Source organism: Mobula birostris, chromosome 24 (genome assembly GCF_030028105.1).
Source record: "Mobula birostris isolate sMobBir1 chromosome 24, sMobBir1.hap1, whole genome shotgun sequence".
Lineage (NCBI taxonomy): Eukaryota > Metazoa > Chordata > Chondrichthyes > Myliobatiformes > Myliobatidae > Mobula > Mobula birostris.
The window spans coordinates 60,050,531-60,076,738 of NC_092393.1; the positions used below are offsets into that span (position 1 = coordinate 60,050,531).

General features: G+C 46.6%; 1 protein-coding gene across 1 annotated transcript; it reads left to right on the forward strand.

Annotated features, from left to right (window-relative positions):
• The first annotated feature begins 1,367 nt into the window (after positions 1-1,367).
• On the forward strand, positions 1,368-19,768 carry LOC140187299 (uncharacterized). Its single transcript, XM_072242464.1, has 6 exons — positions 1,368-1,387; positions 4,206-4,334; positions 8,466-8,637; positions 9,786-9,909; positions 14,595-14,813; positions 16,142-19,768. Exons 2-6 carry the CDS (start codon positions 4,227-4,229, stop codon positions 16,503-16,505), a joined length of 987 nt encoding a protein of 328 aa, XP_072098565.1. The 5' UTR covers positions 1,368-1,387; positions 4,206-4,226; the 3' UTR covers positions 16,506-19,768.
• The last annotated feature ends 6,440 nt before the right edge of the window (positions 19,769-26,208 follow it).

Genomic DNA, 26,208 nt, shown 5'->3' on the forward strand with positions numbered 1-26,208 from the left:
CACATATGCCAGTGATGTTCAACCTGATTATGATTTTCTATAGAGTGGACGTGGAAGCTTTAGAGAGGGTGCAGTGGAGATTTCCCAGGAATGCAACCTGGATTAGAGGGCTTATCTTGAGAAGCGGCTGGGTGATCTAGGTCTTTTCTCTTTGGGGAGAATGGGAGATGACTTGATAGAAGTTCCTCCAGCATTTTGTGTATGTTGCTCAAGATTCCCAGAATCTGCAGAATTTCCAGCGTCTCTGACAAATTTCCAGCATCTGCAGTTTTTTAAATGTTACGTACCCCGTAACTGGGTTGCCAAACCAGCAGAAATGGATCACTCAGTTGGAGTCTGGATTACTAGAACTAAGAAAGTTTTATTAAAGAAACAAGCAACACAGTAATCGAAAGGATAATAAATGCAACAGTTCAGCAATGATAACCACACATGTGCACAGAATTAAAATAACAGCATCAATCAAGCTCTATCGTTGTCTAGGGGTAAATGACCAAATTTCAAAGTGACACAAAGTTCAGTCCAATTTAGTTCAGTTCGCAGTAATCGTTGCCATGGCGATGGACAACGTGGGGGGAGGGAGAGAGAGAACGGGAACGACTGATCATTCAGACACGGCTTCCACTCACAGACCGGCGAGATTGCTCACAAGCAGCTTTCGGGCGAGTCCTTGGTGATGTCACCTGAGGTCACCGACTGTGACCCCTTCTCCAGATGCGGTCGATCCTCTGCAGTGAACTCGGCACCCAGGCAAGGGCGGACACACACCGGGTTCCCGCTGATCGTACCTTTCCACCCTGTGCGTTGTCCGGTACTTCTCACCGACTCGTGAGAGGCGCACCGCTTCCAGGGTCTCGTTACCTCGGGTGTCATGTGTGCTGCCTTAGCAAACCTGTCCCTTTTTATCCCCCTGCTGGGGTATCGCCTGTCCATCACTTCAAACAGTTCAGGGTTCAAAGGGGGAGCCGCTCCAGACAGCTCTCTCTCCCGTCCCTTCATTAACATCTCCAGATGCTGCTTCATTGTTCCTTATCTCTCCTTCCGCTGAGGACAGGTGGCAGACCAACTGCTGATCTCACAGGACAGCTAACATCTATGTGTATTCTCGTCACATAAAAAATAAGTTTTTCTTTCAGAGGTGTCTACATTTGCCTTCTTTTGGGGTAATTTGCACTGGAGATCATGTGTTACTCGAGCGTTTATTGGATGTTTCACGCGGAGAGTCTGTCGCCGGTCGCTTCGACACACAGAATCTTGCAGAGAACTGATACACCCACCTGTCAATAATATCCATTCCAAACCTCGCGATATTGGCGCTCGCCCTGGCAACGCGTCCTAGCAACCGTGCAACTCGGGAATTTCACTGAAATGTCCAGGAGATTTCACGGTAAGCTTTCAGACCATATCAGGGAAGCAGGTGAAGAACAGGCCTCGGGGGCAAATGCATACAGCAAAGGGAATAAACGGGGGCCTGGAACAAGGTTGAGAGAGGGGCAGTCAGAGAAACCGCGGGAGACGGAGGGAGAACCCGGTGTTCGATGGATGGACAGACGGACAGACAGACAAACGGGTACAAGAGATAAAGAGGAAGAAAGCAAAGAGAAAAAATAGAAAGTAGGATGTGAAAAGAAAAGTATGAGTAGGTCACGGCCCAAAACGTTTACTGTCTAATACCCTACAGACAGAGCAAAGTACACGAAATGATGGAGAAACTCTGTCGGCCAGGCAGCGTCTATGGAAGAGAAAACTTTGAGTGTGTGTGTTGGTTTGTACTTCCAGCACCTGTGGATTTTCTGGTGTATGGCATGAAGTAAGAGGCTGGGAGGGCGTAAGAAGAGGTGAAGCCCTGAAGAAGAAGATCTGATAGGAGAGGAGAGTGGAGGATGGGAGTAAAGGAAGGAGGAAGGGACCCAGGGGAGTTGATGAAGGGAACAGAAGGAGTGAGAGGGGAACCGGAATGGGAAAGTGAAAAAGAGAGAAGGGTGGAGGAAGGAGAAATTTCCAGAAGTTAGAAAAATCAATGTTTGTGTCATCAGGTTGGAGGCAGACGGGATGGAATATGAGGTGTTGCTGCTCCAGCCTGAGTTACCCTACCCTGTGTTACTCTCACCATTATCAGATTTTTCATCAACAGCATGCAGATTAGTGTCTTTGAAACTCAACTTGACATTTTAGCTTTTTCTCTTCCCTCAGCAGTCCATTTATTTTTGTCTGCCTGACATGCTCTTTGTATGTGTCCTATTTTGCTGCATTAACCTGCATTGGTCTGGTGTATGTGAGCCCCTGTCACAACAGTAGCACAGTTTGTTCAGCTAGGCAAGTTTCTGTTTAGACGCTGCAGCCCTTTCATTCTTGACTGCAACTGAATTGTGTCACTGTCTGCTGTTTCCATTGATACAGTGCTTTCAACTGCTCTTTTAAATGTAAGTTGTGCTTCAGTTAGGAGGTGGTTTTTGAATGTTTTCTTTTAAGATTCCACAAACTAAATGATTTCTTAGTGTATCATTAAACCCATCACTGAACTGACAATGCTCAGGCAATCTCTTCAATTCAGTCACGTAAGCTAAAATGGACTCCATGTTGATTCTGCTTATGAGACCTAAAGTGTTCTGCAATTAACAATGGTTTTGGTTCTAAATATTCCTGCATTACTTTCAGGACTGGATATATGGTAAATCGTCAAATGCAATCCACTGTAAAAAATCAGGATCTCCCAGTGACCACTCATTTAAATTCACTTCCCATTCCCATTCCGACATTCTGTTCATGGCTTTTTCTATTGCCATGATGAGGCCAAACTCATGTTGGAGGAGCAACATCTTATATTCTGTCTGTGTAGCATGAACATCGATTTCTCACATCTGGTAATTTCTCCCCGCTTCTCTCTTTTGCCCTTCCCTATCCCGACTTGCCTGTCATCCATTATCTTCTTTTCACCAGCCCATCACCTCCTTCTCCCTTTCTCCAATACTCCTCCTCCTTCCCTTCTTCAGCCTTTTGCCTCCTCCAGGCTTCCTACTTCATCCCCTCTCTCCCCCCTCACCTGGTTTCATCTATCACCTACCAGTCTGTACTCCTCCACATTCTTCTTCCGGCTTCTGCCTCAGTCCTTTCCAGTCCTGATGAGGGTCTTGGCTCAAAATGCAGACTGTTTACTCCTCTTCGCCTGACCTGCTGAGCTTCTCAGCTCCTCCAGCATTTTGTGTGTGTTGTCAAACGGCCAGGCTTGGATAGAATCTTGGTTCAGTTGGGCTGAAGGGTGTGTTTCTGTCCTATGTGACTCTGTAACTCTAAGTAAATGCGGAATTATTCAGGTAGATGCAGAGCTGCTGGGAAGCAGAGAAGAGTGGACAGAGTCCTGTTGCACTGCATGGTAGTGTAGTGGTCTGCACAACGCTTTCTATCACAAGTTCAAGTTGAATTTTGATTGTCATTCAACCATACACTTGACACAGCCAAACAAAACAGCATCCCTCTGGAGCCAAGATACAAACCACAGCACCATACACAGAACATTTAGCACAAAGAGTTACGATCGCAGAAACACATACAGTTACATTTATGATATGTATATGTGAAATCCTGATCCTGACCCTCCAAATATCCAGACCTGCCCCCCGTTTTTTTTTGCACTACCTTACTTTCCCTTTTCTATTTTCTATTAATGATTTATAATTTTAATTTTTAATATTTACTATCGACTTGTACTCCAGGGAGCGTGAAGTGCTGAATCAATATCGCTGTGATGATTGTACGCTCTAGTATCAATTGTTTGGCGACAAACCTGACTCTGCTTTGGACACTTTTAACTTGCACTGGACACTTATAACTTGATTTTAACTGACATATGGCCGTTGTGTTTTACTATTTATTGTTATGTTTATTATTTAGTGTTGCGTTTGTTATGTTATGATTGCACTGCCCCTGAGAAATGCTGTCTCATTCTGCCCTGCAGAGCTGATGTACGATTAGAATGACAATAAAGTTTTTTTTTGAATCTTGAATCTTGAACAAAGTAAAGAAAAAAAAAGTAAAGATTTGATTTGATGTAAATGCCACATTTCGCTGTATGTTTCAATGTACGTGTGACAAATAAAGCTAACCTTTAAATCTTTAATGATGGAGCAAAGAGAAGTTGGCTACTCCCCAACACTGATGGTTCAGGGTAGCGAAGAGTTAACTCTCAATGCAACCCCTTTCTCCAGGACTTGTGCCCCAGCTCTGAAATGGGCCCTCCAAACACAAAGAAACTCTTCAGCATCAAGGACCAAGGAACGGCCAAGAAAAAGAAAAGGAAGGGGAAACCTGCACTGTCCAAAGAGGAAAGAGAAAGAGTACGTTCCGTTTCATGAGCTGTAGAACGTTAATGGTGTAGCCTGTGTCCATGGGTAGGACTCTCACACCTCGGCCAGAACAAAACACACAAAACACTGGAGGAACTCAGCAGGTCAGGCAGCATCTGTGGAGAGGAATAAACAGCCGATGGCAGGTCAGCTGGGTCAGAGAGATTTTTGAGTTTTTGGTCAGAGGTGATGGTCTGCTATTCCATCAAATCAAGAGCTGCTTCGGAATTACAATCAGATTTATTATTACCTGAAATTTGATGTGAATGTCACAGGAAGCTCGAGAATCGACTGACCATCCTTAACTAGTCAGGCTTATGTATTACGTGTACATCAAAGCACATAGTGAAATGCATCTTTTTGTTAACAACCAACACACCCAAGGGTGTGCTGGGGGCAGCCCGCAAGTGTCGCCACACATTCTATTGCCAACGTAGGCTGTCCACAATGATCGGCAGAACATCACACAAAATGCAGGAGGAACTCAGCAGGCCAGGCAGCAGCTGTGGAAAGAGAGAGAGGAGGTCAGACTGAGAAGGTGGGGGTGGAAGAGGAAGAAGTACAAGGCAGTAGGTGATAGGTGAAACCAGGAGAGGGGGAGGGGTGAAGTAAAGAGCTGGGAAGTTGACCAAGTAACTGCAACAATAGCAAACCAAGCCCCACCCCTCCCTCCCACCACCCACAAACTCAAAACAAGCCCCATTCACACCACCAAGTTATTATCATTTCTCCTTTTTGTATTTGTACAGTTTATCTATCTCACTTCTGCACCCCAGATGTGTGGTCTTTCATTGATTCTGTTGTGGCTATCATTCTATAGGCTTATTGAGTATGCTCGTAAGAAAATGAATCTCAAGATTGTACTGTATATTGTGATATATATGTATTTTGAAAATAAAATTTACTTTGAACTTCATATAATAAAAAACATTAAATTACAAATGTAGTGCAAAAAGAGAGGAAAAATACTGAGGTAGTGTTCATGGGTTCATTGTCAGTTAGAAATCTGATGGCAGACGGTATAAAGCTGTTCCTGAAATGTTGAGTGTGTGTCTTCAGGCTCCTTTACCTTCTCCCTGAGTGGCAATGAGGAGAGGGCATGTCCTGGGCGATGGGGCAATGAGAAGAGGGCATGTTCTGGGCGATGGGGGCAATGAGGAGAGGGCATGTCCTGGGCGATGGGGGCAATGAGGAGAGGGCATGTCCTGGGCGATGGAGGCAATGAGAAGAGGGCATGTCCTGGGCGATGGGGGCAATGAGGAGAGGGCATGTCCTGGGCGATGGGGGCAATGAGAAGAGGGCATGTCCTGGGCGATGGGGGCAATGAGAAGAGGGCATGTCCTGGGCGATGGGGGCAATGAGGAGAGGGCATGTCCTGGGCGATGGGGGCAATGAGGAGAGGGCATGTCCTGGGCGATGGGGGCAATGAGAAGAGGGCATGTCCTGGGCGATGGGGGCAATGAGGAGAGGGCATGTCCTGGGCGATGGGGGCAATGAGGAGAGGGCATGTCCTGGGTAATGGAGGCAATGAGGAGAGGGCATGTCCTGGGCGATGGGGGCAATGAGGAGAGGGCATGTCCTGGGCGATGGGGGCAATGAGAAGAGGGCATGCCCTGGGTGATGGAGGCAATGAGAAGCGGGCATGTCCTGGGTGATGGGGGTAATGAGAAGAGGGCATGTCCTGGGTGATGGGGGTAATGAGAAGGGGGCACGTCGTGGGTGATGGTGGCAATAAGAGGTTATGTCCTGGGTGATGGGGGTCATTAATGATGGATGCCACCTTTTTGAGGCATTGCCTTTCGAGGGTGTCCTGGATGCCGGGGAGGCTAGTGCCCATGATGGAGCTAACAGAGTTTATAGTTTTTTGCAGCTTTTTCTGATCCTGTGCAGTGGCCCCTCCATACTAGGTGATGATGCAACCAGTTCGAATGCTCTCCACAGTACATCTGTAGAAATTTGTGAGCGTCATTGGTGACATACCAAATCTCCTGCAGCTTCTGATGAAATATGGCCACTGCCGTGCCTTCCTTGTAATTGCATCAGTATGTTGGGCCCAGGATAGATCCTCAGGACTGCCAGGAACTTGAAACTGGTGTGTGTTCTCTTCACTTCTCCTTCCTGAAGTCCACTATCAATTACTTGGTCTTACTGACATTGAGTGAAGGTTGTTGCTGTGATACCACTCAACCATCTGATCTATCTCAGTCCTGTACGCCTCCTCAGCACCGGCTGATCTACCTCACCCCTGTACGCCTCCTCAGCACCGGCTGATCTACCTCACCCCTGTACGCCTCCTCAGCACCGGCTGATCTACCTCACCCCTGTACGCTTCCTCATCACCGGCTGATCTACCTCACCCCTGTACGCTTCCTCATCACCGGCTGATCTACCTCACCCCTGTACGCCTCCTCATCACCGGCTGATCTATCTCACCCCTGTACGCCTCCTCAGCACCGGCTGATCTACCTCACCCCTGTACGCTTCCTCATCACCGGCTGATCTACCTCACTCCTGTACGCCTCCTCAGCACCGGCTGACCTACCTCACCCCTGTACGCCTCCACATCACCGGCTGATCTATCTCACTCCTGTACGCCTCCTCATCACCGGCTGATCTATCTCACCCCTGTACGCCCCCTCATCACCAGCTGAGCTATCGCACTCCCGTACGCCCCCTCATCACCGGCTGATCTACCTCACCCCTGTACGCCTCCTCATCACCGGCTGATCTGTCTCACTCCTGTACGCCCCCTCATCACCGGCTGATCTGTCTCACTCCTGTACGCCTCCTCATCACCGGCTGATCTATCTCACTCCTGTACGCCTCCTCATCACCGGCTGATCTACCTCACTCCTGTACGCCCCCTCATCACCGGCTGATCTACCTCACCCCTGTACGCCTCCTCATCACCAGCTGATCTGTCTCACTCCTGTACGCCCCCTCATCACCAGCTGATCTGTCTCACTCCTGTACGCCTCCTCATCACCGGCTGATCTACCTCACCCCTGTACGCTTCCTCATCACCGGCTGATCTACCTCACCCCTGTACGCTTCCTCATCACCGGCTGATCTACCTCACCCCTGTACGCCTCCTCATCACCGGCTGATCTATCTCACCCCTGTACGCCTCCTCAGCACCGGCTGATCTACCTCACCCCTGTACGCCTCCTCAGCACCGGCTGATCTACCTCACTCCTGTACGCCTCCTCAGCACCGGCTGACCTACCTCACCCCTGTACGCCTCCTCATCACCAGCTGATCTATCTCACTCCTGTACGCCTCCTCAGCACCGGCTGATCTATCTCACTCCTGTACGCCTCCTCAGCACCGGCTGATCTACCTCACCCCTGTACGCCTCCTCATCACCGGCTGATCTACCTCACTCCTGTACGCCTCCTCATCACCGGCTGATCTATCTCACTCCTGTACGCCTCCTCATCACCGGCTGATCTACCTCACTCCTGTACGCCTCCTCATCACCGGCTGATCTATCTCACTCCTGTACGCCTCCTCAGCACCGGCTGATCTACCTCATCCCTGTACGCCTCCTCAGCACCGGCTGATCTATCTCACTCCTGTACGCCTCCTCAGCACCGGCTGATCTACCTCACCCCTGTACGCCTCCTCATCACCGGCTGATCTATCTCACCCCTGTACGCCCCCTCATCACCGGCTGATCTACCTCACCCCTGTACGCCTCCTCATCACCGGCTGATCTATCTCACCGCTGTACGCCTCCTCATCACCGGCTGAGCTATCTCACTCCTGTACGCCCCCTCATCACCAGCTGAGCTATCGCACTCCCGTACGCCCCCTCATCACCGGCTGATCTACCTCACCCCTGTACGCCTCCTCATCACCGGCTGATCTGTCTCACTCCTGTACGCCCCCTCATCACCGGCTGATCTGTCTCACTCCTGTACGCCTCCTCATCACCGGCTGATCTATCTCACTCCTGTACGCCTCCTCATCACCAGCTGATCTATCTCACTCCTGTACGCCTCCTCATCACCAGCTGATCTATCTCACTCCTGTACGCCTCCTCATCACCAGCTGATCTGTCTCACCCCTGTACGCCTCCTATTAGCCCATGCTAACCCTGTGTGTATTTCTTTGGGAAAGGAGAAGCTTGCAAAAGCAGCAGAAGAATTCCAGAGGGATAGCCAAGAGTACGGACTTTTCCTGGATCGAATGGACAAATGGCTGAAGGCACACCAAGAGCAGGCGATGCAGCTCTTTGGCAAGTATGACCGGATTGGCAACGAGATCCTTCACTACGAGGAGTTCAAACTCGGTAATGCACACCCTCACAATGTGAAGACATTCCACTGCAAACAGCCTGCCTCAGAGCAGAAGTTTGCGAGTTCAGGGTTAATGGCAGTGTGGAGGAGCGTGGATCCATGGGGTCTATGGCTGCTTCAAAATTGCTGCACAAGTTCATAGGTTGGTTAAGAAGGGGGAATTGAGTTCAAGAGGTAATGTTGCAGCTCTATAAAACTCTGGTTAGACCACAATTGGAGTATTGTGTTCAGTGCTAGTTACCTTGTTATAGGAAAATGTGAAAGCTTTAGAGAGGGTGCAGAGGAGGTTTACTGACATGCTGCCTGGATCAGAGAGCGTGTCTTATGAGAAAAGGTTGAGTGAGATGGGGCTTTTCTCTTTGGAGCGAAGGAGGATAAGAGGTGACTTGATAGAGGTGTACAAGATGATAAGAGGCTTAGATAGTGTGGACAACCAGGGACTTTCCCCAGGGCACAAATGGCTCATATGAGAGGACATAATTTTATTGGAGGAAAGTATGGGGGGGATGTCAGAGGTAGGTTATTTTTACACAGAGAGTGATAGGTGCATAGAATGGTGACTGGGGTGGTGGTAGAGGCCGATACATTAGGGACATTTTCGAGACTCTCAGATAGGGAAGGGTTTGATTGATTTTAGAATAGGTTACAGGATCAGTATAACATTGTGGGCTGAAGGGCCTGTACTGCTGTATGTTCTAGAAAAAAAACAGACCAATGATTCCCTCACACATGTACCTCATAACTTGCATCTCCAAATGGTATTTTGTCAATGAATTTAAATGATTAATTGAAAAGATTAGCAAATTATGTGTAATAGAGACACAAGAGACGGGTGGGTTAGATTGATCTTGGAGTAGGTTAAAAGGATGGCAGAACATCATTTGCCAATGGGCCTGTGGTGTCTCCTAACCCTAATCACTGGTTTAGCAACACAATGGACCTTATTGTTCTTTGTAAAAATTGCGGATAATTTATGTTTCTGTTTCTCTTGTTAATGCTGTTTATCCGATGCTGTGTGCCTGTGGTGCTGCTACGGGTAAGTTTTTCATTGCATCTGTGCAGATGTGTGACTCGACTGGGCCTGACGTCGGATGTAGTATTGAGCAGAATGGTTTATTCTGTCTATGTTGCAATTTTTCAGGAATGCGAGACTTGAAGATTCCTTGTGTGGAAGCCCAGCTGCACATCTTGGCCAGACTCTTGGATCCCAACAATACTGGGACGATTGATTACGTGGAACTGGGTGCAGGTCTCGAGAAAGCCAGGCAAGAACTTGATGGTCTTTGAGGGTGAACTGCGGTAGGAATGAACATTGAAGGCATTTGGTTTTTGAACCAGTCCTACAATGGTGAATTCAAGGCCATTGGTTTAGCCCATAAGGCATTTAACTCCAGGCGTGCTGATTGACCGGCACTCGTGTTTCCTCCATATAACCATATAACAATTACGGCATGGAAACAGGCCATCTCGGCCCTTCTAGTCCGTGCTGAACTCTTACTCTCACCTAGTCCCACTGACCTGCACTCAGCCCATAACCCTCCATTCCTTTCCTGTCCATATATCTGTCCAAATTAACTTTAAACGACAACATCAAACCTGCCTCAACCACTTCTGCTGGAAGCTCGTTCCACACAGCTACCACTCTCTGAGTAAAGAATTTCCCCCTCATGTTACCACTAAACTTTTGTCCTTTAACTCTTAACTCATGTCCTCTTGTTTAAATCTTCCCCACTCTCAATGGAAAAAGCCTATCCACGTCAACTCTATCAATCCCCCTCATAATTTTAAACACCTTTGTCAAGTCCCCCCTCAACCTTCTACGCTCCAAAGAATAAAGACCTAACTTGTTCAACCTTTCTCTGTAACTTAGGAGATGAAACCCAGGCAATGTTTTAGTAAACCTCTGTACTCTCTCAATTTTATTGACATCTTTCCTATAATTCGGTGACCAGAACTGTACACGGTACTCCAAATTTGGCCTTACCAATGCCTTATACAATTTCAAAATTACATCCCAACTCCTATACACAATGCTCTGATTTATAGAGGCCAGCATACCAAAAGCTTTCTTCACCACCCTATCCACATGAGATTCCACCTTCAGGGAACTATGCACCATTATTCCTAGATCCCTCTGTTCTACTGCATTCTTCAATGCCCTACCACTTACCATGTATGATTAGTCCTATCAAAATGTAGCACCTCACATTTATCAGCGTTAAACTCCACCTGCCATCTTTCAGCCCACTCTTCTAACTGTCCTAAATCTCTCTGCAAGCTTTGAAAACCTACCTCATCGTCCACAACACCACCTATCTTAGTATCATCTGCATACTTACTAATCCAATTTACCACCCCATCATCCAGATCATTAATGTATATGACAAACAACATTGGACCCAGTACAGATCCCTGAGGCACACCACTAGTCACCGGTCTCCAATCTGACACACAGTTATCCACCACTACTCTCTGGTGTCTCCCATCCAGCCACTGCTGAATCCATTTTACTACTTCAATATTAATACCTAACGATTGAACCTTCCTAACTAACCTTCCGTGTGGAACCTTGTCAAAGACCTTACTGAAGTCCATATAGACAACATCCACCGCTTTACCCTCGTCAACTTTCTTAGTAACCTCATCAAAAAATTCAATAAGATTTGTCAAACATGACCTTTCACGCACAAATCCATGTTGACTGTTCCTAATCAGACCGTGTCTATCCAGATAATTATATATACCATTTCTAAGAATATTCCATCAATTTACCCACCACTGATGTCAAACTCACAGGCCGATAATTGCCAGGTTTACTCTTGGAACCCTTTTTAAACAATGGAACCACATGAGCAATACGCCAATCCTCCGGCACCATCCCCGTTTCTAATGATATTTGAAATATTTCTGTCAGAGCCCCTGCTATTTCCACACTAACTTCCCTCAAGGTCCTAGGGAATATCTTGTCCGGACCCGGAGACTTATTCACTTTTATATTCCTTAAAAGTTCCAGCACTATCTCTTCTTTAATTGTCATACTTTCCATAACTACCCGACTTGTTTCCTTTACCTTACACAATTCAATATCCTTCTCCTTAGTGAATACCGAAAAAAAGAAATTGTTCAAAATCTCCCCCATCTCTTTTGGCTCCGCACATAGCCGTCCACTCTGATTCTCCAAGGGACCAATTTTATCTCTCACTATCCTTTTGCCACTAACAACAGATGGTGCAATCCGGGTCATATTACCATCGAGGACGTGTTTGTAGACCAGATATTGAACTTTTTACTGTTGGACTTTGGCCATATTCCACCGAGATACAACACTGGGTGGCAGGGGAGGTCGTTCCTGCCTGTGGCCATCGAACTTGCAGCTCCTCCCATGTAGGGTCAGACACCCTGAGCCAATAGACTGGTCCTGGACTTTTATCCATCTGGCATAGTTGCATTTTGTTTGATTGTTCGAGGTTTTTGTATTGCTATATTTATGCTCTATTCTTGGTTGGTGCGGCTGTAATGAAACTCAATTTCCCTCAGGATCAATAAAGTATATCTATCTATCTATCTATCTATAGAAACCCTTTGGATTTATTTTCACCTTACTTGCCAAAGCAGCTTCGTATCTCCTTTTAGCTTTTCTAATTTCTTTCTTAAGATTCTTTTTACATTTTTTTATTCCTTGAGTACCTCATTAACTCCAAGCTGCCTATATTTATTGAAGATCCCTCTATTTTTCTGAACCAAGTTTCCAATATCTCTTGAAAACCATGGCTCTCTCAAACTTTTAACCTTTCCTTTCAACCAATGGGAACATAAAGGTTCTGAACCCTCAAAATTTCACCTTTAAATGACCTCCATTTCTCTGTTAAATCCTTCCCATAAAACAAATTGTCCCAATCCACTCCTTCTAAATCCTTTTGCATCTCCTCAAAGTTGGCCTTTCTCCAATCAAAAATCTCAATCCTAGGTCCAGTCCTATCCTTCTCCATAATTACACTGAAACTAATGGTATTGTGATCACTGGACCCAAAGTGCTCCCCAACACATACCTCTGTCACCTGCCCTGTCTCATCCCCTAACAGGAGATCCAACACTGCCCCTTCTCTAGCTGGTACCTCTATGTATTGCTGCAAAAAACTATCTTGCACACATTTGACAAACTCTAAGCCATCCAGCCCTTTTACAGAATGGGCTTCCCAGTCTATGTGTGGAAAATTAAAATCTCCCACAATCACAACCTTGTGCTTACTACAAATATCTGCTATCTCCTTACAAGTTTGCTCCTCCAGTTCTCGGTTCCCATTAGGTGGTCTATAATACACCCCTATAAGCATCACAACACCTTTCCTATTCCTCAATTCCACCCAAATAGCCTCCCTGGACGAGTCCACTAATCTATCCTGCCAGAGCACCGCTGTTATATATTCTCTGACAAGCAATGCAACACCTCCCCCTCTTGCCCCTCCTATTCTATCACACCTGAAGCAACGAAATCCTGGAATATTTAGTTGCCAATCACACCCCTCCTGCAACCACGTTTCACTAATAGCTACAACATCATATTTCCAGGTATCAATCCATGCTCTAAGCTCATCCACCTTTCTTACAATGCTCCTAGCATTAAAATAGATGCATTTAAGAAATTCTCCACCTCCCTCTCTCTGTTTATCCTCAATGGAGCAAACAACTTTGTTATCCTTTTCTTCCTTTTCCCCTACATCAACCTCCCCTCTCCTAGTCTCCTTAATTTGATTCCCACCCCCCAACCATTCTAGTTTAAAGTCACCTCAGTAGCCCTCGCAAATCTCCCCGCCAGGATATTGGTCCCCCTAGGATTCAAGTGTAACCCGTCCTTTTTGTACAGGTCAATCAGTGGTCCCAATGATCCAAAAACCCGAATCCCTGCCCCCTTGCTCCAATCCCTCAGCCACGCTTTATCCTCCACCTCATTGCATTCCTACTCTCACTGTCGCGTGGCACAGGCAGTAATCCCGAGATTACTACCTTTGCAGTCCTTTTTCTCAACTCCCTTCCTAGCTCCCTATATTCTTCTTTTGGAATGTCTTCCCTTTTCCTACCTATGTCATTGGTACCTATATGTACCATGACCTCTGGCTCCTCACCCTCCCACTTCAGGATATCTTGGACACGATCAGAAATATCCCGGACCCTGGCACCAGGGAGGCAAACTACCATCCGGGTCTCTGGACTGCGTCCATAGAATCGCCTATCTGACCCCCTTACTATCGAATCCCCTATCACATCTGCCCTCCTCTTCCTTTCCCTACCCTTCTGAGCTACAGGGCCAGACTCTGTGCCGGAGGCACGGCCACTGTCGCTTCCCCCGGGTAAGCTGTTCCCCCCAACAGTACTCAAACAGGAGTACCTATTGTCAAGGGGCACAGCCACCGGGGTACTCTCTATTACCTGACTCTTCCCCTTCCCCCTCCTAACCGTGACCCACTGGTCTGCCTCCTGTGGCCCCGGTGTGACCAGCTGCCTGTAACTCCTCTCTATCAACTCCTCATTCTCCCTGACCAGACGAAGGTCATCGAGCTGCATCTCCAGTTCCCTAACGCGGTCCCTTAGGAGCTGCATCTCGGTGCACCTGGCGCAGATGTGGACGTCCGGGAGGCTTGGAGACTCCAGGACCTCCCACATCCGGCACTGAGAACAACAAACTTCCCTCACACTCATACTGTCCCTCTCTTCAAATAACAGGGAGAAAAAAAGAAAAACCAAACCCTTTTCGCCTCGTCCGTTTCCGCCTAAGCCCGTTTAGCCAAAGCCCTTAAGCCTTCACTCTGCTCCCGGCTCACTCTGCAGCCTGCAAACTACGCTGGACTGAAGGAGTCCTTCGTCAGCCCAATGAGTTGCTGGCCTTCCAGCGCGGAACATGTTATGAAGTTTACAGATCATGTTTGTTCAGATATTACAATCTTGCTTTCAGGTATCGGCAGGGCAGCATTGAAGAGGAGGACGAGGAGAATGAGGAGGAGGTGAAAGAGGTGAAGGAAGCCAATGACAGGATTGCGGTGAGGGGAGGCAAGGAAAGACATGAAATAAGCCAGGAAGCTGGGACGACGCTAGTGATCACCAAGGAAAAATTGAACCATTGTCCGGGCTGCCATCTGGGCCTCCAAAGCCCTTTACAAGTCTCTGAAGCCAGGTGTGGTCTACATAGAGCACTACAGCAAAGAAACAGGCCATTTGGCCCATCTAGTCTGTGTAAACTGTTATTCTGCCTTGTCCCATCAATCTGCACCAGACCATCGCTCCCTATACCCCTCCCATCCATGTAGCTATTGAAACCTCTCTTAAACGTGGCAATTAAACCCACATCTATCACTCTCCAAAATACCATTTGGAGACACAGGTTATGAGGTACATGTGTGAGGGGATCATTGGTCTGGTCTTTTTTCTAGAACATAGAGCAGTACAGGCCCTTCAGCCCACAATGTTATACTGATCCTGTCACCTCTAAGATCAATCAAACCCTTCCCTCTAAACTCCCGAGGTACCAAGGTGGAACTAGATGTAATTTGGTGGGTTAAAATCACCACAAACGAACACCGAAACTTTTCAGAATCTTCTGTTCTTCTGTTATTGACTCATTCCACACTCTCACCACCCACTGAGTGAAGAAGTTCCCCTTAAATATGTGACCTTGCACCCTTAACCTATGACTTCTAGTTCTGGAGTCACCCTATGTAAGTGGGAAAAGCCTGCTCACATTCACCTTATTGATACCCCTCATAGTTTTGTATACCTCTGTCGAATCTCCCCTCATTCTCCTACGTTCCAGGGAATAAAGTTCTAACCTACTCAACCTTTGCCTATAACTCAGGTCATCAAGTCTCACAAATCCTTGTAAATTTTCTCTGTACTCTTTCAAGCTTATTGATGTCTTTTCTGTAGGTAGCTGGCCAAAGCTGCACACAGTGCTCCAAATTAGGCCTCTAACATCTTGTACAACTTCAACATAACACCCTTCACTCGATTCCAAAGCCAGCCACCTACAGTGAATTCTTTCTCCCAGTAGGATGTTAAAGGGAACTGAGATAAGATCACAAGACACAGGAGCAAAATTAGGCCGTTCATTCCATTAAGTATGCTTCCCCTTTCGATCATGGTCAAGTTATTCTCCTCTTCTGCAACCCATTCTCCCTGTAACCTTCGATATCCTTAATACTGATGAACTCATAAACCTCCACTTTAAATATTAGACCATAAGACATGGAAGCAGAATTATACCACTTGGCCCATTGAGTCTGCTCTGTCATTCCACCATGGCTGATTTATTATCTCTCTCAACCCCATTCTCCTGCCTTTTCTCCATAACTTTTGTTGCCCTGATTAATCAAGACCCTATCAACCTGCAAGTTAAACATACCCAATGACTTGGCCTCCACAACCCTCTGCGGCAATGAATTCCCGAGGTTCACCACCCTCCTGACTGACCTGTCTTTCCTTTGCTCCCCTCCCCTGCCCGCCCAGATACATCTCTCTCGACCTGCGCCTCATCAGCCTCAGCAACTCGCGGTCCCACCCCGGCCACCTACAGCGCACGGTCCGTTCCCACGTCAAGGTGTACGGACTGATTGGCCAAATTCGGGCCTGGACAGGCATTGAGAGCACCACGCTGAGGATCTTCAAGGACCAGTCCTGCTCCCAGGAGTCGTGTCTGCCGCTGGAGTTGTCTCTGGAGCAATGTGGGTTCCCGGGTGGGCCCTTCCATTCCCCCACCTCCGCTCTCCTCTTTTATGATTACTGGATAGAGTTCAGTGACTGCCCAATCTTAAACTGTGACCATTATATCAACTTCAGAGGGAGACACACTGAAGAACATCTGCTCTTGTGACTCAACCAGTAAAGACTTAAAAATTAAAGCAACACACACGAAATGCTGGTGGAACGCAGCAGGCCAGACAGCATCCCTAGGAAGAAGTACAGTCGACGTTCCGGGCCGAGACCCTTGCGGCCACTTAAAAATTAAAGATTAGTTTTACTTGTCATGTGTACGTCGAAACATCGAAAACTACAGTGAAAGGCGTCATTTGCGACAACGACCATCACAGTCCAAGGATGCACTGGGGGCAGCCCACAAGAGTTGCTGGGCTTCTGGCACCAATGTAGTATGTCCACAACTCACTAACCCCAACCTGTACTTCTTTGGACTGTGGGAGGAAACCAGAGCACCCGGAGAAAACCCACACAGTCACAGGGAGAACGTACAGACAGTGGCAGAAATGAAATAGAACATAGAACATAGAAAAGTACAGCACAGAACAGGCCTTTCGGCCCACAATGTTGTGCCGACCCTCAAACCCTGCCTCCCATATAACCCCCCACCTTAAATTCCTCCATATACCTGTCTAGTAGTCTCTTAAACTTCACGAGTGTATCTGCCTCCACCACTGACTCAGGCAGTGCATTCCACGCACCAACCACCCTCTGTAAAAAACCTTCCTCTAATATCCCCCTTGAACTTCCCACCCCTTACCTTAAAGCCATGTCCCCTTGTATTGAGCAGTGGTGCCCTGGGGAAGAGGCACTGGCTATCCACTCTATCTATTCCTCTTATTATCTTGTACACCTCTATCATGTCTCCTCTCATCCTCCTTCTCTCCAAAGAGTAAAGCCCTAGCTCCCCTAATCTCTGATCATAATGCATACTCTCTAAACCAGGCAGCATCCTGGTAAATCTCCTCTGTACCCATTCCAATGCTTCCACATCCTTCCTATAGTGAGGCGACCAGAACTGGACACAGTACTCCAAGTGTGGCCTAACCAGGGTTTTATAGAGCTGCAACATTACATCGCGACTCTAAAACTCTATCCCTCGATTTATGAAAGCTAACACCCCATAAGCTTTCTTAACCACCCTATCCACCTGTGAGGCAACTTTCAGGGATCTGTGGACATGTACCCTCAGATCCCTCTGCTCCGCCACACTACCAAGTATCCTGCCATTTACTTTGTACTCTGCCTTGGAGTTTGTCCTTCAAATGCTGCCCACTGGCACTGTAATAGCACGATCCTATTGCGCCAACCCCAACTATGATGTCAATATCAAAGAGGGACGCAGTGAGGAATTCTGATGAGGGAATGGACTGAAAGGTGATCTCATAGAGGTATATAAAATCACGAGGGACAAAGACAGAATGAATGCATGCAAGCATCTTTTCCAGGGTTAGAGAATCAAGACCAAGAGGGCATTGGCTTAAGGTGAGAGGGGAGAGATTTATTTTATTTAGAGATACAAAGCGGGACAGGCTCTTCCAGCCCAACGAGCTGCACCACCCAGCGATCCCCGGATTTATCTCTAGCCTAATCACAAAGCAATTTACAATGACCAATTCTTTCTTTTTTCCTTTATTAATCTTTTTATTGATTTAAAAGGAGCATAAATACAACCGAGAATTATCTCAAATATATATATATAAAACAGTAACAATATAAACCGAGATTAAGACAAACATTGTCAAAATCATAGATATTGTTAAACTAATATAAAATATATAATAAAAAAGGCAAATAGCAATTCTCCTCTTATCAGTTTATAGAGAGAAAAAAAAACATTGAGTTTAAAATGAAGAGAAAAAAACCCACTACACTATATGAAAAAAAAACAAAAAAAAAGGGAAAAAAGGGACTTGGCAGTCCTTTTGAAGATACGATGAAAATAAAAGAAAGACAGACTTCCCGGTCCAATCTAAAACTTCAAAAAAGAAGATTGAAAGAATAATAAATCAAATTAAATGATAATATTGAATAAAAGGTCGCCACAATGACCAATTAACCTACTAACTTTGGACTGTGGGAGGAAACCGCGACACCTGGAGGAAACCCATATGGCAATAGTGAGAGCATACAAACGCCTTATAGATGGCAGCAGAATTGAACACCGAACTTCAACCCCAAACTGGTTATATTGTCCCACTGACCGCTAAGCTACGGAGGGGTAACTATTTTTTAAACACAAACGCTGGTGCGTACATGGAATGAGCTCCTGGGGCGGACCAAATAACACTGTGTAAAAGACAGCTGGGCAGGTAAAGATTTAGATGGTTCTGAGCCAAACACTGGCCAATGGGCAACTTGGTCAGTATGGATCAGATGGGCTGAAGGGTCTGTTTCCGTGCTGTATAACCCGTTGACCGTGCGACTCTAGCAGGCAGCAGCCTAAGTCTTTGCTCATCTAATGTCGACAATACCAACCTAGTGCAGGGGTCACATGCTCCATTCCAGATCCAAAGTACATTGCTCCCTATCGGCGCCTCAGTGGGAGCACCCTCCAGAGACCGCAGCTCGCAAACCTGGATCACGCAACGTGTTAGACCATACCTGGAGTATTGTGTTCACTTCTGGTTGCCTCATTATAGGGAGGATGTGGAAGCTTTAGAGAGGGTGCAGAGGAGATTTACCGGGGTGCTGCCTGGATTAGAGAGGATGTCATATTAGTATAGGTTCGATGATCTAGGGCTTTCCTCTTTGGAGTGAAGGAGGACGAGAGGTGACTTGATGGAGGTGTACAAGATGATAAGAGACATAGATTGAGTGGACAGCCAGAGACTTTTTCCCAGGATGCCAATCGCTAATTTAAAAGTGACTGGAGGAAAATTCAGGGGGTACATCAAAGGTAAATTGTTTTACACAGAGAGAGGTGGGTGTGTGGAACATGGTGCCAGGGGATGAATAGAAATTGAGGGCCAGTCCTTTCCTCCCACATGAACATCCATTTTCCTTCCACGTGCCTATCTAAGAGTCTAAATGTCTCTAACATTTCTGCATCTACCACCACCCAAAAATGTGCCCAATACTGCCTGTATAAAAACCTTACCTCTGCCATCCCCCTATATATTTCTCCAATCACCTTAAAATTATGCCCTCTTGTATTAGCGATTTATAGATGCTGCCCGGCCTGCTGTGCTCCACCAGCATTTTGTGTGTGTTGCTTGCATTTACCCTATCTATACCCTCATAATTTTGTATACCTCTGTCAAATCTCCCCTCATTCTCCTGCACTGCAGGGAATAAGGCCCATTTTCACAGCACTTCAGAGATAGAAACATAGAAACATAGAAAATAGGTGCAGGAGTAGGCCATTCGGCCCTTCGAGCCTGCACCGCCATTTATTATGATCATGGCTGATCATCCAACTCAGAACCCCGCCCCAGCCTTCCCTTCATACCCCCTGACCCCCGTAGCCACCAGGGCCATATCTAACTCCCTCTTAAATATAGCCAATGAACTGACCTCAACTGTTTCCTGTGGCAGAGAATTCCACAGATTCACCACTCTCTGTGTGAAGAAGTTTTTCCTAATCTCGGTCCTAAAAGGCTTCCCCTCTATCCTCAAACTGTGGCCCCTCGTTCTGGACTTCCCCAACATTGGGAACAATCTTCCTGCATCTAGCCTGTCCAATCCCTTTAGGATCTTATACGTTTCAATCAGATCCCCCCTCAATCTTCTAAATTCCAACAAGTACAAGCCCAGTTCATCCAGTCTTTCTTCATATGAAAGTTCTGCCATCCCAGGAATCAATCTGGTGAACCTTCTTTGTACTCCCTCTATGGCAAGGATGTCTTTCCTCAGATTAGGGGACCAAAACTGCACACAATACTCCAGGTGTGGTCTCACCAAGGCCTTGTACAACTGCAGTAGTACCTCCCTGCTCCTGTACTCTAATCCTCTCACTATAAATGCCAGCATACCATTCGCCTTTTTCACCGCCTGCTGTACCTGCATGCCCACTTTCAATGACTGGTGTATAATGACACCCAGGTCTCGTTGCACCTCCCCTTTTCCTAATCGGCCACCATTCAGATAATAATATGTTTTCCTATTTTTGCCACCAAAGTGGATAACTTCACATTTATCCACATTAAATTGCATCTGCCATGAATTTGCCCACTCACCCAACCTATCCAAGTCACCCTGCATCCTCCTCACAGCTAACACTGCCGCCCAGCTTCGTGTCATCCGCAAACTTGGAGATGCTGCATTTAATTCCTTCATCCAAGTCATTAATATATATTGTAAACAACTGAGGTCCCAGCACTGAGCCTTGCGGTACCCCACTAGTCACCGCCTGCCATTCTGAAAAGGTCCCGTTTATTCCCACTCTTTGCTTCCTGTCTGCTAACCAACTCTCCACCCACACCAATACCTTACCCGCAATACCGTGTGCTTTAAGTTTGCACACTAATCTCCTGTGTGGGACCTTGTCAAAAGCCTTCTGAAAATCCAAATATACCACATTCACTGGTTCTCCCCTATCCACTCTACTAGTTACATCCTCAAAAAATTCTATGAGATTCGTCAGACATGATTTTCCTTTCACAAATCCATGCTGACTTTGTCTGATCATTTCACCGCTATCCAAGTGTGCTGTTATCGCATCCTTGATAACTGACTCCAGCAGTTTCCCCACCACCGACGTTAGGCTAACCGGTCTATAATTCCCCGGTTTCTCCCTCCCTCCTTTTTTAAAAAGTGGAGTTACATTAGCCACCCTCCAATCCTCAGGAACTAGTCCAGAATCTAATGAGTTTTGAAAAATTATCACTAATGCATCCACTATTTCTTGGGCTACTTCCTTAAGCACCCTGGGATGCAGACCATCTGGCCCTGGGGATTTATCTGCCTTCAATCCCTTCAATTTACCTAACACCACTTCCCTACTAACATGTATTTCGCTTAGTTCCTCCATCTCACTGGACCCTCTGTCCCCTACTATTTCTGGAAGATTATTTATGTCCTCCTTAGTGAAGACAGAACCAAAGTAATTATTCAATTGGTCTGCCATGTGCTTGCTCCCCATAATCAATTCACCTGTTTCTGTCTGCAGGGGACCTACATTTGTCTTTACCAGTCTTTTCCTTTTCACATATCTATAAAAGCTTTTACAGTCCGTTTTTATGTTTCCTGCCAGTTTTCTCTCATAATCTTTTTTCCCCTTCCTAATTAAGCCCTTTGTCCTCCTCTGCTGAACTCTGAATTTCTCCCAGTCCTCAGGTGATCCACTTTCTCTGGCTAATTTGTATGCTTCTTCTTTGGAATTGATACTATCCCTAATTTCTCTTGTCAGCCACAGGTGCACTACCTTCCCTGATTTATTCTTTTGCCAAACTGGGATGAACAATTGTTGTAGTTCATCCATGCAACCTTTAAATGCTTGCCATTGCATATCCACCGTCAATCCTTTAAGTGTCATTTGCCAGTCTATCTTAGCTAATTCACGTCTCATACCTTCAAAGTTACCCCTCTTTAAGTTCAGAACCTTTGTTTCTGAATTAACTATGTCACTCTCCATCTTAATGAAGAATTCCACCATATTATGGTCACTCTTACCCAAGGGGCCTCTCACGACAAGATCGCTAATTAACCCTTCCTCATTGCTCAAAACCCAGTCCAGAATAGCCTGCTCTCTAGTCGGTTCCTCGACATGTTGGTTCAAAAAACCATCCCGCATACATTCCAAGAAATCCTCTTCCTCAGCACCTTTACCAATTTGGTTCACCCAATCTACATGTAGATTGAAGTCACCCATTATAACTGCCGTTCCTTTATTGCACACATTTCTAATTTCCTGTTTAATACCATCTCCGACCTCACTACTACTGTTAGGTGGCCTGTACACAACTCCCACCAGCGTCTTCTGCCCCTTAGTGTTACGCAGCTCTACCCATATCGATTCCACATCTTCCCGGCTTATGTCCTTCCTTTCTATTGCGTTAATCTCTTCTTTAACCAGCAACGCCACCCCACCTCCCCTTCCTTCATGTCTATCCCTCCTGAATATTGAATATCCCTGAACGTTGAGCTCCCATCCCTGGTCACCCTGGAGCCATGTCTCTGTGATCCCAACTATATCATAATCATTAATAACAATCTGCACTTTCAATTCATCCACCTTATTACGAATGCTCCTTGCATTGACACACAAAGCCTTCAGGCGCTCTTTTACAACTCTCTTAGCCCTTATACAATTATGCTGAAAAGTGGCCCTTTTTAATGCTTGCCCTGGATTTGTCGGCCTGCCACTTTTACTTTCCTCCATAGTACTTTTTGTTTCTACCCTCACTTTACACCCCTCTGCCTCTCTGCACTGGTTCCCATCCCCCTGTAGTGAACTAACCTCCTCACGCCTAGCCTCTTTAATTTGATTCCCACCCCCCAACCATTCTAGTTTAAAGTCACCTCAGTAGCCCCCGCTAATCTCCCTGCCAGGATATTGGTCCCCCTAGGATTCAAGTGCAACCCGTCCTTTTTGTACAGGTCACGCCTGCGCCAAAAGAGGTCCCAATGATCCAAAAACTTGAATCCCTGTGCCCCTGCTCCAATCCCTCAGCCACGCATTTATCTTCCACCTCATCGCATTCCTACTCTCACTGTCGCGTGGCACAGGCAGTAATCCCGAGATTACTACCTTTGCGGTCCTTTTTCTCAACTCCCTTCCTAGCTCCCTATATTCTCCTTTCAGGACCTCATCCCTTTTCCTACCTATGTCATTGGTACCTATATGTACCACGACCTCTGGCTCCTCACCCTCCCACTTCAGGATATCTTGGACACGATCAGAAATATCCCGGACCCTGGCACCAGGGAGGCAAACTACCATCCGGGTCTCTGGACTGTGTCCACAGAATCGCCTATCTGACCCCCTTACTATCGAGTCCCCTATCACAACTGCCCTCCTCTTCTGAGCTACAGGGCCGGACTCTGTGCCGGAGGCACGGCCACTGTCGCTTCTCCCGGGTAAGCTGTCCCCCCCAACAGTACTCAAACAGGAGTACCTGTTGTCAAGGGGCACAGCCACCGGGGTACTCCCTATTACCTGATCTTTCCCCTTCCCCCTCCTAACCGTGACCCACTTGTCTGCCTCCCGTGGCCCCGGCGTGACCACCTGCCTGCAACTCCTCTCTATCACCTCCTCACTCTCCCTGACCAGACGAAGGTCATCGAGCTGCAGCTCCAGTTCCGTAACGCGGTCCCTTAGGAGCTGCATCTCGATGCACTTGGCGCAGATGTAGATGTCCGGGAGGCTTGAAGGCTCCAGGGCCTCCCACATCCGACACCGAGAACAACAAACTGCCCTCACACTCATACTGCCCCTCTCCTCAAATAACAACAGAAAATGAACGCCAAACCTCCCTCGCCTCGCCTGTTTCCGCCTAAGCCAGTTGAGCCGAAGCCCTTAAGTCTTCACTCTGCTCCCGGCTCACTCCGCTGCCCGCTCTATGAGGCTCTGTTCCTTTTAAATCTGCCGCGCTACACAGCCCGACGTCACACGGCTGCGCAGTCCCGCCTCTCAGAACGCCGTTGGAGAAAAAAAAATAACGAAAATTTCAAAAATGTCTTTCTCGGCACTCCCACTCAGACTCTCAGACTCCTTCTTCGACTCAAACCCGAAGCAGGATGTCTGCCCTTTTAAATCTGCCGCGCTGCACTGCCCGACGTCACACGCCTGCGCAGTCCACAGTCTCTGTGTGTTCTGGGCTAAAACGGGTTCTATACAAAATCACCAGATACAGTAGCTATATAACCTCTAGTATTGTAATGGGTGCTGATGCAGAGACCAGGAGGCATGAAGGCCGGTCACTCAGCACACCCGGAGTTCGAGACCTGTCACTGCCTAATCTGTGAGTTGATACTGAAGATTGGAGCTTGAAGATTGATCAGTACTCTAGAATTCCGATGGCCAAAGCCTGGAGCCCTGCCCTGTAGCTGGAGGATTGCCCACGTGTCCGTGTGTTTGGGTGGGAAGGAGGAACAGGGCTTGTTTTGACTTGTTGCTACTTGTGTTCTGTCTTGCTCTGCCCAGCATTGTGGGCACGCTCTGATTTGCAGGCTGCCCCCAGCACATCGTTAGGTGAAGTTGATTGTTAACGCAAATGACGCAGTTCACTATAAGTTTGCATTACGTGTTATCAATAAATAAATCTGAATTTGCATCAATGAGGACCAGTTATCCTGAACTTCCTGTGCCTACTTACGATGGGACAGTCAGGCAATCCCTGCACTCAATGGGCTTGAAGAATCCATACACGTTACACTGTTCAATACAGCATCATTCCTCAACTATCAGTAGGAAATAATTACTTATCAGTTTCCAAAGCAAATCTCTAAAGTGGCCTCCCAAGGTGAAACTTGTAGCCTGTGTTCTGACCTTGGTGTCTGATTATCAGAATCAGGTTTATCGCCAACACGTCCTGAAGTTTGTTGTTTTGGGGCAGTGGTACAGTGCAATACAGAAAATTATCTATTTTATATATACTGTGTGTGAGTGTGTGCACATGGAAAATGAGAGCAAAATACTTAGATCGTATTCAATAAGGGATATTAAATAAATTTGCAGTGCAAAATAGCACAGCAGTGTTCATGGACCGTTCAGAAATCTGATGGGGTGGGTGGGTGGGGGTGAGCTGTTGCTAAAACATTGAACACATGTTCAGGCTCCTGCGCCTGCTCTCTGACGGGGCAATGAGAAGAGGGCAGGTGCTGGGTGGTGAGGGCCCTTAATGATGGACACTGCCTTTTTGAGACACTGCTGTTTGAAGATGTCCCCAACGGCGGGGAGGCTGGTGTCCACGATGGGTCTGGCTGAGGCCGGTCCCAAAGCCAGCCATTCCTAGCACAGTGATAGTCTGCACTGAATTTGGGAAACGTGTCTGAAGATAACTCGGCAATCAGCCACCGCCAAACACAGGCAGCAATCCACTCCCGGAAGTCGACTCCACGGGCATCAGGCAAACAGCAAGAGTAAACAAGGAGGAAATACAGTCAAGGCAACAAGAGAATTTATTAAAACAGTTCTACAAATACATACAGCTGGGAACGGGCTGCACAATAGATGCAAACTAGGAGACAGCTGAAAAGTATTCTAGTTACTTACTTTTATAACTGATCACCTGACAGTGTTGCCAGGAATACAATAGGTTGATGATTCTTTTTTCTTCTTTAATTTGATCTTTCTTGAAAAAAAAACATCACTCCACTGAAAATAAAACACTTTATTTGTAACGTTATTATAAATTAGTAAGCGTTGAAGCTAAAAGACTTAGACATCCTCTTAGGTTTAGAGTGAAGGCTTTATAAATGTCCTTGCTCAATTGTGACCAATTACTAAATACATAAATTAAAAAACTTAACATAGCAGCTCAGTTATAAAAGGCAGATAGAGATCGTGTTTTTGAAGAATTGCATCTTAACGCCTCATCACACATCGGGGTTTGATGGGTCTATTCCAGCAATTTCAGTTTTCAATTTGGATCTTCACAATCAGCCGTTCCCCTTTCATTTCGTAAATATACAAATTCTGCTTTACATGGAGAAAGCATTCCCCTGCATTCAGCTTGGACAAATCCCACCACCTGTCCCTTCGCCCAGGATTTCTCCACACACTGATTCATTATCAATATTCTGCAGCAGCAGAGAAATGCCCGGCGAGGAAAGGGAGTGGAGGTCACAATTATATTGTTCAAAGCTTTAAATAAATAGGAATTAAAAGCAAATACACTGATCTGTAAGCTAAACCTTCCCCAGTTAAACATGGGTTT